A 16806-nucleotide genomic window follows, 5' to 3' on the forward strand; every position below is an offset into this window, starting at 1 on the left:
CTCCCCCCCCACCAGCCTGATCACCCCTAACTGCCTCTACCTACCGTTAAGATCGCCCCTAACTACCCCCCCGCCGGCCTGATCACCTCCCAACTGCCGCCCTTCCAGCCTGGTCACCCCCAACTGCCCCCCTGCTGGCCTGGTCGCCTCTAACTGCCCCCCTGCCGGCCTGGTCGCCCCTAACTGCCCTACTCCCGCCGGCCTGTTCGCCCCACGCAGCCTGCTGTTCAGCCATTTGGTCGTCCCTCACTAAACCCCCTGCTGGCCTGGTCGCCCCACACAACCTGCTGTTCAGTTGTTTGGTCGTCCCTTACTAACCCCACTGCCAGCCTTGTCGCCCCATGCAGCCTGCTGTTCAGTCGTTACTGTGATGGAGTACCGGACAATTTGCATATTCCTCTATTATTAGTATAGATTAATTGATGGAGCCAGGATTTGAACCCAATTTTGACTAGCTATATACCCTTCACCATTTGTATTTCACCATGCTAATAAGATTGGATGACTCAAAAATGAGGTGGTGAGGACATCCAACTATCTCACAATTCCTATACTTAGAACGTTTTGTCTCACTAAATGCCAGGGTGTTATCCGCATCTACTAGGGTTCAGGAATCTGGAGGTGGGGCTGCGAGTAAATTAATAAAGCGACTAGACATGAAATATAAATTTGGAAGGCATTTTTCAGGGGAGCCAGGGAAGGCTTAGCTTTAGTAACTAAGTTCTCCTCGAGTCTCTGGACCCCTAGCTTTTTTATTAACACACTAGAGGCCCAGTGCATGAATTCGTGCATGGTTGGGGTCCCTCTGGGTGGCCTGCAGAGATCGGCCGAAACCTGCAGTCCAACACCGCCTGCAGCTCCTACCTGCTGCTCCCACTCATCCAGGCCCCACTGTGCCCAATCGGTCCCCAATGAGAGGCTCACGTTGCCACAGCAGCGCTTGCCAGCCATGAGCCCTGCATGTGGTGCCCTCCCAAGGGGAGTGGCCTGTGGGATCTGGCTGAAACCGGCTCTCTGACATCTCCCGAGGGGTCCCAGATTGCAAGAGGGCACAGGCCAGGCTGAGGGACCCCACCGGTGCATGATCAGGCTGGGGAGGGACCGTGGGAGGGCTCCGGGGCATGTCCAGCCCATCTCTCTCAGTCCTGATCATCCAGACCCCCAGCAGCAAGCTAACCTACCTGTTGGAGCATCTGCCCCCTGGTGGTCAGTGTATGTCATAGTGAGCAGTTGAGCAGCCTTAGCATATCATTAGCATGTTATGCTTTGATTGGTTGTTTGGTTGTTCTACCATTTGGTGTATTTGCATACTACCCTTTTATTATATAGGATTTTGCCCTATAGCAAAGCAGATATTCATATCAAAGGTAAGGTTTGGTAAGCAGGAAAGTATTTTTAGGTTGAGGGAACTGCCCTCAGCTGTCTGGCAGCAGGCAATAATATATGCAGATCTTCAGGTTTGGGAAATGCTTTCAGCTATTCCAGCAGCAGGTAATATGATTCAGCCCTGCTGAAGCCTTAAGTTCCATCAACCTTTTGATGAACTTCTTGCATTTATTATGACATGCTGGAATTAGCCTCCAGCACTAAATCCCTCCTGTAAAACTAGTTGCTGTAAGATTCCTGCTAGGGCCTGGTTTTCAAACTTTTGGTTGATTTGAGTCATCCACCGCATCACAGTTTTTGTTTGCTAGTGGTAAGTTTTTAGAGCTAACCCCAAAGCCTAATAAAGACCTGAAAAATAGAGTATAAAGGAAATCAGCTTACCTGTCTCTTGCTGTCCTCCTGTTTCGAAGTGATGCTGTGGGTCTGGTTTAAATGGTTCCTCCCATGCTGCTTCCTCCGATTCACTTATGTCCCCACCCCTCATAAATGCAGCAGGAGCTGATCATAAATAGGTTTTCTCTGAATCAACACTAGGAATTCCTGCTTCATTTAGTTAGGCTCCACACTCCTGTCTTGCTTTCTATTCTTCTCCCCTCTCTGACGTATTCCAGAGATTGTAAAGCAGACCAAGGCTCACCTTATTAATTCAATACTTATTTATCAGGATAAAAAGAATAAGCCTCTGGTCTTATACAGACCTGGATTCAAATCTTAGCTCTGCTGTTTACAAACTGTGTGGCCAAGAAAGGGATCTTCTCAGTCATTAAGGGCAGCCCCCTTAGGAGCCAGAGCCTAAGCTCATTTTGCACCCTGTACTGGTTTTCTAGGGGATTATTTGTCTTTTGTGATTTTTAAATTAAATATGTTATCAAAAATTTTGAAAATACAGATAAGCATAGTGGGAAAATGCAAATAAATCCCTCAAAATTCCAGGGGTGATGGTCTTTCAAATGCTTTCTTTCAAGACCCAGTCCCTTGAGGAAAATCACTAAGACACAATAACCAAGGGACAAGAACAAGTTTCTTATATTTAAGAGTGCTCTCCAGTTGTCTGTATCAAGAGAACACATCTCAACCCTGCCAGCTTTTCCCTGCCATACCAAAAGGGAATCTATAATAATTAAAGTGTAATATGCTACTTAGACTGGATGTCCTTCCAGACAAAGCTGGGGCTGCAAGGGAAGCCCGGGTCCCGGGTGCCTGCTGGCAGCTGGAGGGAGGGAAGCCCAAGTCCCGGGTGCCTGCCAGCAGCCGCAGGAAAGCCCGGGTCCCGGGTGCCAGAGGGAAGCCCGGGTGCTGGAGGGAAGCCCGGGTCCCAGGTACCAGAGTGAAGCCGGTGCCGGCAGCCAGGGGAAGGAAGGCCTACTTTTGCACAAATGTCATGCATCAGGCCTCTAGTCTATATATATAAAAGCCTAATATGCTAAGTGTCTGACCTTTCAACCAGTAGCTATGACACACTGACCACCAGGGGGCAGATGCTTGACGCACAGGCATGGAAACATGGAACAGACTGATAAATCTCAGAGGGAAGGGGAGAGCAGGAAGAGATTAACCAAAGATCTTATATGCATACTAGAGGCCCAGTGCACAGATTCTTGCACCGGTGGGGTCCCTCAGCCTGGCCTGTGGGGATCGGGCCGAAACCAGCTCTCCGACATCCCCAAGGGGTTGCAGATTGAGAGAGTGTGCAGGCCAGGCCGAGGGACCCTACCGGTGCACAAAATTCAACCGTCGTCTAGTTAATCCATAATAGTGCAAGCAGGCTGTGGTTGTCAGTCTCGTTCTCATTATCTGTCTCTTCTGTTGATTTTGGAACCACTAAACCTCCCAGTCCCCTAAATCAGTTTCTCTGTGTGCAACCTCCAATCTCAGTGGCAAGACATGCCTAGCCACACTTCTCTTTCTCCCACAGATGAGGAAAGGGTGATTGGCTTTGCCTCGGTGGACCTCTCCCCGCTTCTCTCTGGCTTCCAGTTTGTCTGTGGCTGGTACAACATCACAGACTTCAGTGGAGAGTGCCAGGGGCAGGTAAAAGTTGCTGTCTCCCCTATGGAGAGTTTGATGCACTTCAAAGAAGAAAGGCAAGCAAGACGTGGGGTGGAGACCCCAGGATCACTGGTATGTATCCTACTTCACATCCTTAACCAAAAAGGGTTCTACTGAGTAAAACCTACAAGAAAATTCTTTATATGTATTTAGTACTTTCCAGCTTATAGAACACATTATATATTTGTGTTTTGTAATAACTTCATAACCTTTTAGAAGTGATAAAAATGTTCTGGAACTATATATCTCAGTTTTTAAATAAAATAAGATTAGTTGCAGTGTGAATTTGAAATCATATTGGTTGAATATTTTTAAAACTCTTACATTAAAATCATTGGTCTATCGCCCGGCCTGCGTGGCTCAGTGGTTGAATGTCAACCTATGAATCAAGAGGTCACGGTTTGATTCCCGGTCAAAGCACATGCCTGAGTTGGGGGCTCTATCCCCAATGTGGGGCGTGCAGGAGGCAGCCAGTCAGTGATTCTCTCTCATCATTGATGTTTCTGTCTGTCTCTCTCTCTCTCTCTCCCTTCCCCTCTGAAATCAATAAAAATATATTTTTTTTAATCATTGGTCTACCTTTTAAAAAAATTCAAAGGGAGAGACTGGGAAGAAGGAATTGATGATAATAAGTATAGACAACTGTTTCATGGAGTTTAACTATAAAGGAAATGAGAATTTTCAAACTGTCCCAGATAGGGGAGCTCTATCAACACAAAGGTTGTAGCATATTCATCTCTCTATCATGAGTGCCTGGTTCAGGATCTGACAGAGTAGACATCACCAAATAATGAATGAATGAATGAATACATGCATGCATGCATGAGAAAATGATGAGTTAAACAGTCTCTATATAATAAGGACTTTTCTTCACATCAACCCTGGTAGCTATCAGATAAGAAATATCACAGCAACATTATCCTCACATGTAAATGTAAAACGATGTCTAGCCAGGAGTTCACAGACTAGCTGGAGGAACAAGATCATAAATATGTATAGATAGAGCAACTAAAAGGCAATCTAATAGTATAGTCTGTAAAATGGGCATAACAGTATCTATCTCATAAGATTATTGTGAAGTTTAAATGAGAAAATGCATGTAAATTGCTTAGTTCAGTGCGCAACACATAGAAAATACTAAGTAAATTATATTTATAAGTATATAATATATTTTACAAATTTATTTATATTACTTTGTCCCAAAAGGATTTGTGATGACAAGTGTACCATTATTTTCATTGCTTCTACAGATCCCAATATACCGTCCCTTTTCCTTCCCTGTCTCTGATGTGTATGCTGCATTCCCCAGCTGCATTGCTAGACAGACTCCAGAACAACTTGTTCACACCTCTTCAAAAGAGCTTGGTTTCTCCTCCCCTGGGAGGTGAGTGATTTCTTGATGATGGGACGAAATGGAGTCGGTGTAGAAGTGTTCGAGCTGGCTTGTCATTTCTCTCTTTCCTTTATTAAAGGAAGAAACTAAAGACAGGGAAAGAGCTTTCTTGACCTTCTGTCACAATATCTGGGAACCTCAAGATCCTATGAAAACAACGTTTTTATAATATAGGAACTAGAACTTTTACTGCTGACAAAAGGATAGCTTTAGCCCAGCTGGTATGGCTTAGTGGTTGAGTGTCGACCTATGAGCCAGGGGTCACAGTTCAGTTCACGGTCAGGGCACAAGCCCAGTTTGCGGGCATGCAGAAGGCAGCTGATCAGTGATTCTCTCTCATCATTGATGTTTCTATCTCTCTCTCCCTCTCCCTTCCTCTCTGAAATCAATAAAAATATTTTTTTAAAATGAAAGAATAGCTTCAGGCAAGAGATATGTTTCTGTATTCTTCGGAGGCCTGTGACCTTTGTCTGTAAAATCAGTTATCAGCTGTATGAGAAAGATATCATGATCTTTCTCCTCCCAAACCAATTTGCCAGGTTATTTTGTAAAAAGCAACTGGCTCGTCCTTTTCACCCAAGCCAACCATGGCTATGCATACGGATATCGGGCTAGAGCATATTTCATCCTGTCAAAGGGCAGGGTCTAAGAATAAGATTGCTTCTCCCCACCCCCCACTCTCTTCCAGGCCCTGGTGTCATCTGGTATCCTTCTGCCTCTACCAGTCTTTCCCATGTCTATCTCTCTACCTCAGAGAGAAGGCAGGGGATCTTCCCCTGCAGCAGCCACTCCAACAGCAGCAGTTACTGAGTAGACCTTTTATTCCAAGAAAGATACTTCAATACACCACTCAAAGGCCCACTGCAGTGCTGTGTAGCTTTCTGCCTGCTCACTACATGAGGAGAGCCTCTGTGCTCTGCATAAAGGGAGCCCATGTATCTGTCAAATCCTAGATCCCAGGTTTAGATCATTTCTGGTTTGGTGTTTTTTTTTCTTTATTGAATTTATTGGATTGACATTGGTTAATAAAATTATATAGGTTTTAGATATATAGTTTTATAATACATCATATGTATATTGTATTGTACACTCACCAGCTCAAGTCTGCTCTTATTATTTTATAGGTGATATTTCGATCATAGCCATCCATGAGACATAAGGGTAGGATAAGGGTACTGTACAAGAACAGAAATACAGATCAGTGGTGAGGCCACTGTTTAGTAATTGCAAAAGCTACAAGTTTAGTGGTTTGCTTTTTGTCCAGACAAAAATGTTTCTGTTCCCACTTCAAAGAGCTATATCAAAAAGTCAAATTCTAGCTAACCATCCAAGGCTAGCCATATTGTGGTATATTCATACAGTGGATTAAACTTAAAAATAAAAAGAAAGGCAATGTTGGTTTACAACAAAATGAATCAAAATAGAAGTTAGACAAAAAATAATATGCTTTATATTATTTCATTTACATAAAATTCTAGAAAATACATTCTAATCTATAGTGATAGAAAGCAAATCACTATTGCCTAAAGACAAAGTAGGATGAATGGAGCTGAAAGGAAGGAGGAGTAACTAAGCATAGAAGGAAACTTTTAGGGGTGATGGATATATTTATTACCTTGATGTGGTAATAAATTCCTTAAATATACATGTATCTCAAAACTCATATTCTATATTTTAAATATGTGGTTTATTATATACTGGCTATACCTTAGTAAAGCAGTGGTTCTTAAATATTTCCACTTCAAAACACCTTTATACTCTTAAAAATTATTGATGACCTCAAAGCAGTTTGTTTATATAGGTTATATCTATCAGTTTTTACCATATTAGAAATTTAAACTGAGAAAATTTTAAAATATAATATGCAAATTCAATATATCAGCAATGAGTAATCCCAAATGAAATTGAAAAAAACAATTTCATTTACAATAGCATCAAAAAAGATAAAATACTTAATAAATTTAACCAAAAAATTACAAAACTTATTCTCTGAAAACTACAAAACATTGTTAAAAGAAAATAAAGGTCTAAATACATCAAAAAACATCCCATGTTCATGATTGGAAGACTAATATTGTCAAGATGGCAGTACTGCCCAAACTGACCTACAAATTCAATACACATTGTCACAATTCCTTCTGGATTCCTTATGGAAATGGGCAAGCTAGTCCTAAAATTCACATGGAAATTCAAGGAACACAATAAACAAAATAGTCTTGAAAAAAACAAAGTTCCTGATTTCAGAACTTAATACAAATCTACAGTAAACAACACAGTGTGGTACTGGCATAAGAATAGAAATATAGACCAATGATCGCCAGCCAGGCCTAGGGACCCAACCCATGCACGAATTTCATGCATCGGGCCTCTAGTTTTTTAAATAATAGTAAAAATACAGAGATTATTGCTGGGGTCAAGTTCTTAAATGCCCTACTAAGGAATTTGAAATTTGTTTTATAGATATAAAAGAAGCCAAAACTAGAGAGGAATGATGATGATTAAATAGGTTAGTACATGTTAAATGCTTAAAGCATTGCTTGGCATGGAATAAGGACTCCATAAATGTTCTCATTATTTCAGATCTGTGTTTTCAAAAAATCACTCAGGCTATAATATGGAAAATTTATTCAAGAGGAATGGGTAATACTGAAGGTAAGATTATTTAGGAGATTGTTGTAATCCAAGAAGTTGATGAAGCCAGAACTGTGGTAGTGGGATGAATTTGCAATACCATTTCAGGAAGGTGATTTGTTTATTGTCACACTAGGAGTTTTCTCATCGGATGGAAATTTATTTGCCCCCATTTATTCCTGACAGAAGTGGTGCTGCAAGAAGCCAGGCATCGCGGCATGAAGAGCATGTGCAGAACATCCGCCGATTTCATGAATCCCTGCAGCAGGGAGAGGCAGTCTCGCCAAGTGACGACAAACTGACCACACCTCCCTGGTCTTCCCATACTTCCATTCTGACTTCTCTGAGGTGAGGCCCTCTGCTGAGAAAAGACACAGGAAACTATAGTGGAGCACAGGTGAATGGGCAATGGCAACCTGCAATACAGCTTTTCCATCAACTACCACCACTCTGGGAGGTTTAATAGGGGCTTTCATGCACATTAGTGTCAAATTGGACCCTGGAGTCTCACACGTTTCCTCATATGCGAACCTGTCTCAGCTTGGACCTTTTATTCCTTCACGAGGCTCTATTATTAATGCACTGTAAATACAGGAATTTTAGATTACTCACCAAACTTATAACTACCCTCTTAGCTACACAACCTCTCATCTACTTTACAATTTACAAAGCCTCATTCTGTCCACCATCTTTAGCCTCACAACCACTGAATTCTTCCGACCAGCATCTGTCCCGTAATGCTTCCCTCTTTCTTAGTTTAGTCAGCGTCTGAGCCAAAGAAGCACTGTGAGAATTGAAGGGCCATTATAGATCATCTGGATCAGCCCTGAATTATCTAATAAGTGCAGTGCAGTGAAAAGGACTTTATTATTATTATTTTTTTAATCCTCAACTGAGGATATTTTTCCATTGATTTTTTTATAATATATTTGTATTGATTTCAGAAAGGAAGGGAGAGGGAGAGAGAGATAGAAATGTCAATGATGAGAGAGAGAGTCATTGCCTTCTGCATGCCCACTACTAGGGATCAAGCCTGCAACTTGGGCGTGTGCCCTTGACCGGAATCAAACCCGGAACCCTTCAGTCCACAGGTCAATGCTCTGTCTACTGAGCCAAACCAGGTAGGGCCCCATGGATTTTTAGAGAGAAGAAGAGAGAGGGAAAGACAGACAGAAATACCAATCTGAGAGAAACACATCAATTGGTTGCCTCCTGCACGAGCCTCAACCAAGGCCCAGGCTGGGGAGGAGCCTGTAACCGAGGTACATGCCCTTGACCAGAATTGAACCCAGGACCCTTCGGTCCCCCAGTCAATGCTCTATCCACTAAGCCAAACCAGCTAGGGCCCAGATTCTCATTTTAGATTCTCAGCTGGAGACTGAGGCTATTTAAGTAAAACCATCCATAGTGTGACTATATTTATTAGGTCATTCACATAACACATTTGAGAACCCACTGAAAAAAAGAGAAAAAGGAGCTCTCCTTCAACCTAGAGCGGTTTCTCTCAACCTCAGTACCGTTGACATTCGGGCCAGATATTTTGCTGTGGGGCATATCCCATGATATTTAGCAGCATCCCTGGACTCTGTCCACTAGACACCAGTAGCACCCCTCTCCCAGCTGGGACAACCGAAAATGTCTCCACACTTTGCCAGATGTCGTCTTGGGATCAAAATCGCCAGGCTAAAAACCACGGTTCTAGAGCTTTAGTTCTCAAAATGTGTGTGTGTCAGAATTGCATGAAAGGACTTGTTGAAACAGATTGCTGGGACCCATCCATACAATTCCTGATTCAATCGGGCCTGAGAATTTGCATTTCTTACAAGTTCTCAGGTGATGCTGGTGCTACCAGGATGACTCTCTACCAAATAGAGAGGAATAGAGATAATCTTGCATTACTTCCTTGGGCTCACAAAGCCCTAAAATGGTGTTTTCTTTGAGCAATCCTATGAGGCCTGCAGAGCAAGTATTAATAAACTTTTTCATGGATGAGAAATTCTTAGCTTGATATTAGTAGGTTCTGCACCCAGAACCTCTGACAAGGCCAGTTGGGTTTGCATATTTTCTAAAGCTTCACCGTGTTTACATTTATTTGCATGTTCCTGCTACAGGTATTTATCCATGTGGCATACACCCAGATATAGACACCTAAGTAAATCCACTGTGATTTGGTAGAGTCGTGGCTTCCAGTGACAGAATAAGGATCAGCTTTGTCCCCTCATTTAGCTTGGATTTGACTCTAAGACATGCAGACTGTTCCTAACAAAAGGATAGAAAGACTTTTGGTTTACTTCACAGGTATTTAATATCTATGCTGTGCCAATTGTATCAGGCACATTGAGTATACTAGAGAAATGGAGAAGTTTGAGATATTATCTTCTATTACCAGATGCTCATGGCCTAGTTAGGGAAACTAAACTAACACATAATGAGAAAACTAAAGGAAAATCTAAGACAGCAAGTCAGTGGAGATGCCAAGAGTGAAGGAGTTTAAGGGAGAGGTGGACCAATGATTTGGGGTGATGGACTTTGAAAGGGAGAAATGTGAGCACCTTAAAAGTTGAAAGGAATAAGGACAGAGCAGGGGGAGTAGCTTGAACTCAGGTTCCAGCATTCAGAGCTGTGAGACAGGAATGTTCCCTATTATCATGGAAAAAGCACAAGACTTGGAGTCCCAAATTCTGAGTAGCTGCATACCACTCACCCTGGACAAATCATTTAAATTCTCTGATCCTCACATTTCTTATTTGTAAAACAGTAATTACTGATCTCATCTGGTTGGCTGAGAATTAAACAAGGTAATGTATTTGAAAGCATAAAATACTAAATCCTATGCAAATGAAGGTGGTAGTGGTTGGTGTGATTTCTCACTGGAGAATGGTAAGAATAAAAAGGGCCCGTCTTTCCATGCTGATAGCGCTCTCGCAAACATGGTGAACATTCCCAAAACCCACCAGACTTTCTGTAAGTCTCTTTCTCTCTTGAAAATATATTTTAAAAATATATTTGTGGTAAGCATCACTTATTAAAATAGTGTTAACAGTAATTTTTTTAATATCCATTTAACATTGATTTAATTTTTGTCAAGCACTATGCTAGGTGTAATAGATATAAAAGAATCAGCACAGAGCTTATACTTCTTCAGAGGAAATCAATGTGAAACAAACAAGTGATGGGATTGAAGCGTATAGAAAGAACTGTGGAGTACAGAGGACCCTTAAACCAATTTAGAGGGTGGTCAGGGAAGGCTTGCTAGACCTTGAAGGATCAGGAATGGTTATGAGGTAGCAAAGGTCAGCGTTATCCAGAGGAAGGCCTTTTTCTGTCAGGTAGAGGGCGTGAGGACAGGAATGATGATCAGGAGTGTTTCCCACCAGGAAGTAGGGTTTTTGCTGTGCATCAGAAGAATTGCATAAGCCATACAGAAGAGGGAGAAAGTCGTCCCCGGTGGTGGGATTGTAGTCAGAGAAGTGAAGGATGAGTTGTTGGTAGATTGGAGAGAAAGAGAGCCCTAGTATTAATAGACCAAATGAGAGGTATTAAGGTCCTAGCTCACGCAGTAGAATGTCAGGGGAACATAAAAGATGCCTATAATTTCAGTGAAAGACCCTTTTGTCCTCTTCTCCCCTTCTTTTTTTACAGGAGGAATCTGAGTGAGCTAGATCAGATTCAGAGGTACTTCAGCCAGAAGCTCACCAAGCCTTTACTTCCCCTCAGTCCTCAGACTCAGACGATACTGCAGTGCCAACAGAGCCATGGGGACTCTTGTGGGCCAGAAGCCAGCAGCCTAGATCCTGAGAGCCAGTGCATCCTGGAGAAATCCAATAACCTGGTGTTGCAAGTCAGCTCCTTAATCACGGGTATGGCTCAGGCCCCTCTTGTTGAGAAGTTATGATCACTGGGTGGCTATTCAAAAAGCAGTTGAATGTCTATCCTCAGACAAGCTCCTATGACCAACAGAGACCAACAGTCTCATCATCTTACTTATTTATCATCTTCGTTTTGAAAGGAGAGGCATAGTAGCATGGCACAAGAACATGTGCAATGGAAAGAGCATTGGACTGAGAGGCAGGAGACCCGGGTGGGGCTTGGTGGGTTTCTAGCATGGACTTACTATTTGACTCTGAGCGTATCCTTTCCCTTCTTAAGGTTTCCCCAACCAAAAAAAAAAGGGGGGGGGGGCAGTTGGATTAGATGAGTTCTTCAGTAGCAGTTCTTGAACTTGTGCCACTCTATTTTCAGAAAAAGTCAACTACATACATATTTAAAATTCTGATTCTAATTATAAAAAGAGCCCAGAAGTCTGCATTTTTAGGAAGCACCCCAGATGCTTTTGGATGTTAGTAATCCACCCTTTGAAAATCCCTTCAAGTGGTAGTTCTCACTTTGGCTGCATATTAGAGTTACCAAGGGAGCTTTTAAAAATCCAGATGCCCAGCCCCCAGCATGGCTCAGTGGTTGAGAGTCGACCTATAAACCTGGAGGTAATGGTTTGATTCCCATTCAGGGCACGTGACCGGGTTGTAAGCTCAATCCCCAGTAAGGGGAGTGCAGGGGGCAGCTGATCAGTAATTCTCTCTCATCATTGATGTTTCTCTCTCTCTTCCTCTCCCTTCCTTTCTGAAATCAATGAAAATATATTTCTTTAAAAAAATCCAGATGCCCAGACTGCACCATACGTCAGTTGCATCAGTATCTCTGAGAGTGAGACCCAGCATCAGTATTTTTCATAATTCCCCAGGTAATTCCACTGTGCAGCCCAGACAGATCACTCCAGAAAAAGTATTTCCAAACTTGCCTGAGATAAGAATCACCTGTGGTATTTATTTTGAAATACAGATTGCTGGGTCCTACTGAATCAGAATCCAGGGTTAAGCCCTAGAAACAGGTGTGCTGTGAGGATTAAGAAATCATTTAGATCAGCACCTGAATGCAACTCACTTGGTGTCATTTTTGCTCAAGGAAAATATGTAAATTGTACACACGGATGGATAAGTTTCATGTTCCTTCTATAAAGGAGAAAAAAAGCCACCAGAAATCTTATTCCTACTTTGTTTTTCTAGATATCTAACCTGTTGGTAGCCAGGACCCCAGAAGTGTACTGTGTATTTGATTTCCTCTTGCTTGGAAATATATTCCGTCAGCTATTTATTGAGCACTAACCATGCCAGGCACTATTGTTTTACTAGCTCCAGGAAGGTACAGTGGTGGACAAGACAGGCATTGTCTCTGCTTTCAGGCTCGTTTGGGATAGAGGTGAGAGCAAGTAGGGAATCCCCTTAAAGGGCTATATTAAAAGAGGAGAGAGAAAAGAACTGAAGGATTGAAGCTGGAGGGCCTTGAAGGCAAGCTTGAGAGTTTACTCTTTCTCCTGGAAGAAAATGGGGAGTTTTAAGCAAGAGGATGACGGGATGAGAATTAATTTTCACAAGGAAAGAATGAGTTTTGAAAGAGATGATGGGATCAGGGAAGCCAGGTTCTGCCTCCATCGTATCTCAATACACTTTTAATGAAATAATTAGACAAGTAGGTATGAGTGAAGCTTGAGAGGGAGTTACTGAATGGTTGTTTCATTTCTGCCACATCTATGTGCCAGGTCCTTTGCTGGGCTCTGAAGTTGCAACATGAATCAGATATATATGGTCTCTGCCTTGGAGAAGCTCACAATCTGATAGGAGAAATATGTAGACAGACAATTACACAATAGCATGTTCTTATGCTTTCATGTAGAAAAAAGCTATGTAGCTATCCCTTCCAGCTGGTGCATCTGGGAGGGCTTCCTGGAGGAGATGCAGTAGAGTGAGGCCTTAAAAGATAGGCTGGTTTTTAAAAAGCAGAAAGACTGCTCTAAGACAGAAGGGTAGTTCAGGCCAAAGGGCCAGGAGCAAGTTGTGGGGAAGTTGTGTACTTCCTGGTTCCTGTTCCTATTTGCAGCAGGGATGTTCCATTTTCATACATCTACTCACTCCCCTTTGACACCTGAAAATTGTCAGTGTATTAAGCCTAGCCAGGACCTCTGTAGGCTGTGTACCCCTTTAGGTGCTATGAGGGAGATGTGATACCTACTCTTGGGAATCAAATTTGCCTCCCAGCTTCTTTCTCCTCTCAAATAATCATGTAAAAATATGGCATTTGCTACACCTGTTTATTAATTTATTCCCTACCATTTCATCTTTAAAACAATTTGAGGTGACTAGTAGCTTCCATTTATTAAGTGTCTATATATGTGCCACACAGTATGTGCCCATTATCTCATCTATTCTTTATATCAAAACCTTGTGAAAAGGGTGGTGTTGATCATATTTTAAAGATAAACAGGCTCAGAGAAAAGTTTGCTGTTGACCACAAAGTTGGCAGAGATTTGAACTGAAGACTGACAGCTCCAAAGCCTCTGCTCTTTCCAACACACCATGCTGCCTCCATTTTCTCTGTAAACCTCCCTACCTTATCATTTGGGTGATAGATATTTCCTTGCTTTCATTTTCCAAGTAAAATAGATAGTTCAAATAGTTGTCATCAAATAGGTAAATAAGTGGATTCTCATTTTGATTTTTAATATAGGTAATTACTGAAGTAAAAGGAAGCATGAACATGCCCACCAGGACTCCCAGCTCCCAAGAATTCCTGAGCAGGAGCAGATAGTCTCTGAAAGCGTTTCTACAGATGTAACCACAACCATAAATAGATTAGATTTTGGTCTTCTGATATTAGAATAAAGTGCTAGAAATTGTACTGCGTTGAATATAGTTTCACTGACTCTTGGGTGGATTAATTATCTTTAAGATTTGTTCAAAGTCTGATTGCAAGAATACTTCTTTTTCCTTTTGTTCTTTTTTTTTCCCCCAAGAATAATTCTGAAGCTAGAGGCTAATGTGGGGAAGTTGAGTGGTCTGTGGCCCTACCTTGTAGTAAGAATGATATCTGTTGCTGTTTAGATCTGCAGACTATCACCAGGAATTCTCAAGCATCTTTGAGTTCTCGCCAAGCCAGGAGTAGAAGCAGAGAAGTTACCACTCTCCCAGATGCTCAGAACACAGGAGCCATGCAAGAACAAAGCACAATTCCGGACCTGCCCTTGTCAAGAGCTCCAGATGAGGGTGCAGACTCCCCTCCTCCCCGTACTCCAGAAGAGCCTTCGAGTGGAAGAGTAATGCTCCATGAGTCCCTTGGACACACAATACCCATTACAAGGATGCAGAACAATGAAGACACTGAGGCAGGCCCAGCCTACAGTGATGAAGACTATGAAGAAGACATCATTGAGCCCAGGACACTCAATGAGATCACCACCATAACAGACAAAACTAGCCCTTGGTCCAGTTTTGTGTCAGACTCAAGTGAGATCATTAGCCTTCATCCTGATGAGGTGCAGAGGGTAGGCCCCTCTTGTCCTTCTCCCGAGCCCTGCCTTAGAGAGGAGCTCAGGGTCAGAAGTAGCTTTCTGTCCAGTCCAGAAAGAGCTGTCAACTCCCACCTGCCTAGGCAGGGTTCTGCTAGCCAAAGTCTTGTTCCTTGTGAGGGTAAGAGCCCTAAGACCTGGGTTGGAGAGCCTGCCTTAGCAGACCCTCAGCTCATCTCAGGTGTGACACTCTCAAGAGCCCCAAAGAACAACACTTGCTCATCAAGGGCAGATGAGGACCAGGAGCCCAAGCCACAGGCCCAGGCTGAGGATGAAGCTGCCTCCAGTGAGCTAAGTGACTCTGCTAATAGCTTGGAGAAATTCCCTCTACACCTAGCCTCCCAGAACAAAAGGGAACATCATAAGGGGCTACCCATCAACTGCCCTGACATCAGGCAGAAGCAGGCGACATCTGGATCAGAGGTTTCCACAAAGCAGAATCTCCTTCTGTATCCTTTGACGGTTTCCCACAAGTAGCCCAATGTAGGCAGTTTGGATGCTGGTGCTTAGGCCAGCCTAGTGGGCATGAGCAGTGGCTACCACCTTCATGGGATTCACTGAGGGGCATGGGAAGATCCTTCAGAAGACTCACGTGCACTGACAAGGTGCCCCAGTTCTCCCATTAACACCAGCCCTCTGAAGCACAGTGTTTTTAGCTGGGTTTAGGTGTTGGGAGCACATTCATTAGCCTGTCCTGGTATATTGGGTATTTTACAGCTGGCCCTAGAAATGAGACTTTTAATCTCAGTTGAAATAGAAGTGGAGGGCCGAAACTGGTTTGGCTCAGTGGATGGAGCGTCAGCCTGCGGACTGAAGAGTCCAGGTTCGATTCTAGTCAAGGGCATGTACCTGGGTTGCGGGCACATCCCCAGTGGGGGGTGTGCAGGAGGCAGCTGATCGATGTTTCTCGTCGATGTTTCTGGCTCTCTATCTCTCTCCCTTCCTCTCTATGGAAAATCAATAAAATATATTTTAAGAAAAAAAAGAAAGAAAGAAATAGAAGTGGAGGGTGCAGATGGGAAAGAAGAGTACTACCACTGATTGAGCATTTACTTTGTGCCAGGCACTTGACATACATTTTTTACTCAATCATCTCACGTCTTTAAGGTAGGTATTATTTCTATTTTGCATGTAAGAAAACAGGCTCAGAGTTGTAGTGATTTGCCTAATTTTTTTTTTAAAGGTAAGTGATGGAGCCAAGAGGAGGGGAAGTGGGCATAGTTGAAATGGCAGTGTTGATGGGAAGAGGGGGCACCTTCTTTCTCCTTTGAAACGCAGTTGGACACATTATGGAGAAAGGAAACCACTTAGGACCATCAACAGCCCTCACATGTGCAGCCTACCCAGTTGGCTTTAATGACTGGAGGCTGAGTACTGACAGCCAACTCTCTGGTGGAGTTCTTTCCTGGACTCCCTTATTGCACCTTCTGACACTGCTGTCTTTACAGTGCTCAGAATTTATGGTCAGTGGAGGAGTAGTCACAGGTCCTAATTCAGACCTTCCCTCAGCTATTCTTTAAAAATAACGAGTATTGCCTGGCCCTGTGCTATCTACTGAGAACAGAGATTTTAATCAGACTTTACCTCAAGAAGTTCCCATTATGAGGTAATGATAATAACAGTAAACAGACCATGACAGTTAGTGTTCTAAGTGTTGTGATGAGACATGGACTATATGCTGGGGAACAAGAGGAGGAAGCTGCCATAACTGCTTAAAGGTATCCCAGTAAGAGACATCAGAGCTGGACCTCAGAGATGAATAGGCATTCTGTAGACAGAGATGAGAAAGTGGATTGTGTGTGCAGGGCATAGCCAGGTGAGAGAGCCTGGCTTCTGGGCAGCAGCAGTTCACTGTGGTTAGAGCCCACGTGTAAACACACGGTGAGAGGTGAGGTGAGGTAGGGCTGGATCTTCAAGGGCCATGTATGCCTGGCTAAGGTGCTTAGAC

General features: G+C 43.0%; 1 protein-coding gene across 6 annotated transcripts in view; it reads left to right on the forward strand.

Annotated features, from left to right (window-relative positions):
- C2CD3 (C2 calcium dependent domain containing 3) overlaps positions 1-15687 on the forward strand; it is a 94858-nt gene extending 79171 nt beyond the window's left edge. For 2 of the 6 annotated variants that reach the window (XM_006100454.3, XM_023764049.1), the window contains exons 27-31: positions 3302-3507; positions 4686-4819; positions 7646-7807; positions 11102-11319; positions 14021-14196. In XM_006100454.3, coding sequence (XP_006100516.1) covers positions 3302-3507; positions 4686-4819; positions 7646-7807; positions 11102-11319; positions 14021-14031 — 731 coding nt within the window. In that variant the 3' untranslated portion in view covers positions 14032-14196. Of the gene's footprint in view, positions 1-3301; positions 3508-4685; positions 4820-7645; positions 7808-11101; positions 11320-14020; positions 14197-14394 lie in introns of those variants that run through there. The other 4 variants (XM_006100453.3, XM_023764048.1, XM_014465890.2 and 1 more) reach the window with 3 other exon arrangements.
- Positions 15688-16806: the final 1119 nt, after the last annotated feature.

Source organism: Myotis lucifugus, unplaced genomic scaffold (genome assembly GCF_000147115.1).
Source record: "Myotis lucifugus unplaced genomic scaffold, Myoluc2.0 scaffold_313, whole genome shotgun sequence".
Taxonomy (NCBI): domain Eukaryota; kingdom Metazoa; phylum Chordata; class Mammalia; order Chiroptera; family Vespertilionidae; genus Myotis; species Myotis lucifugus.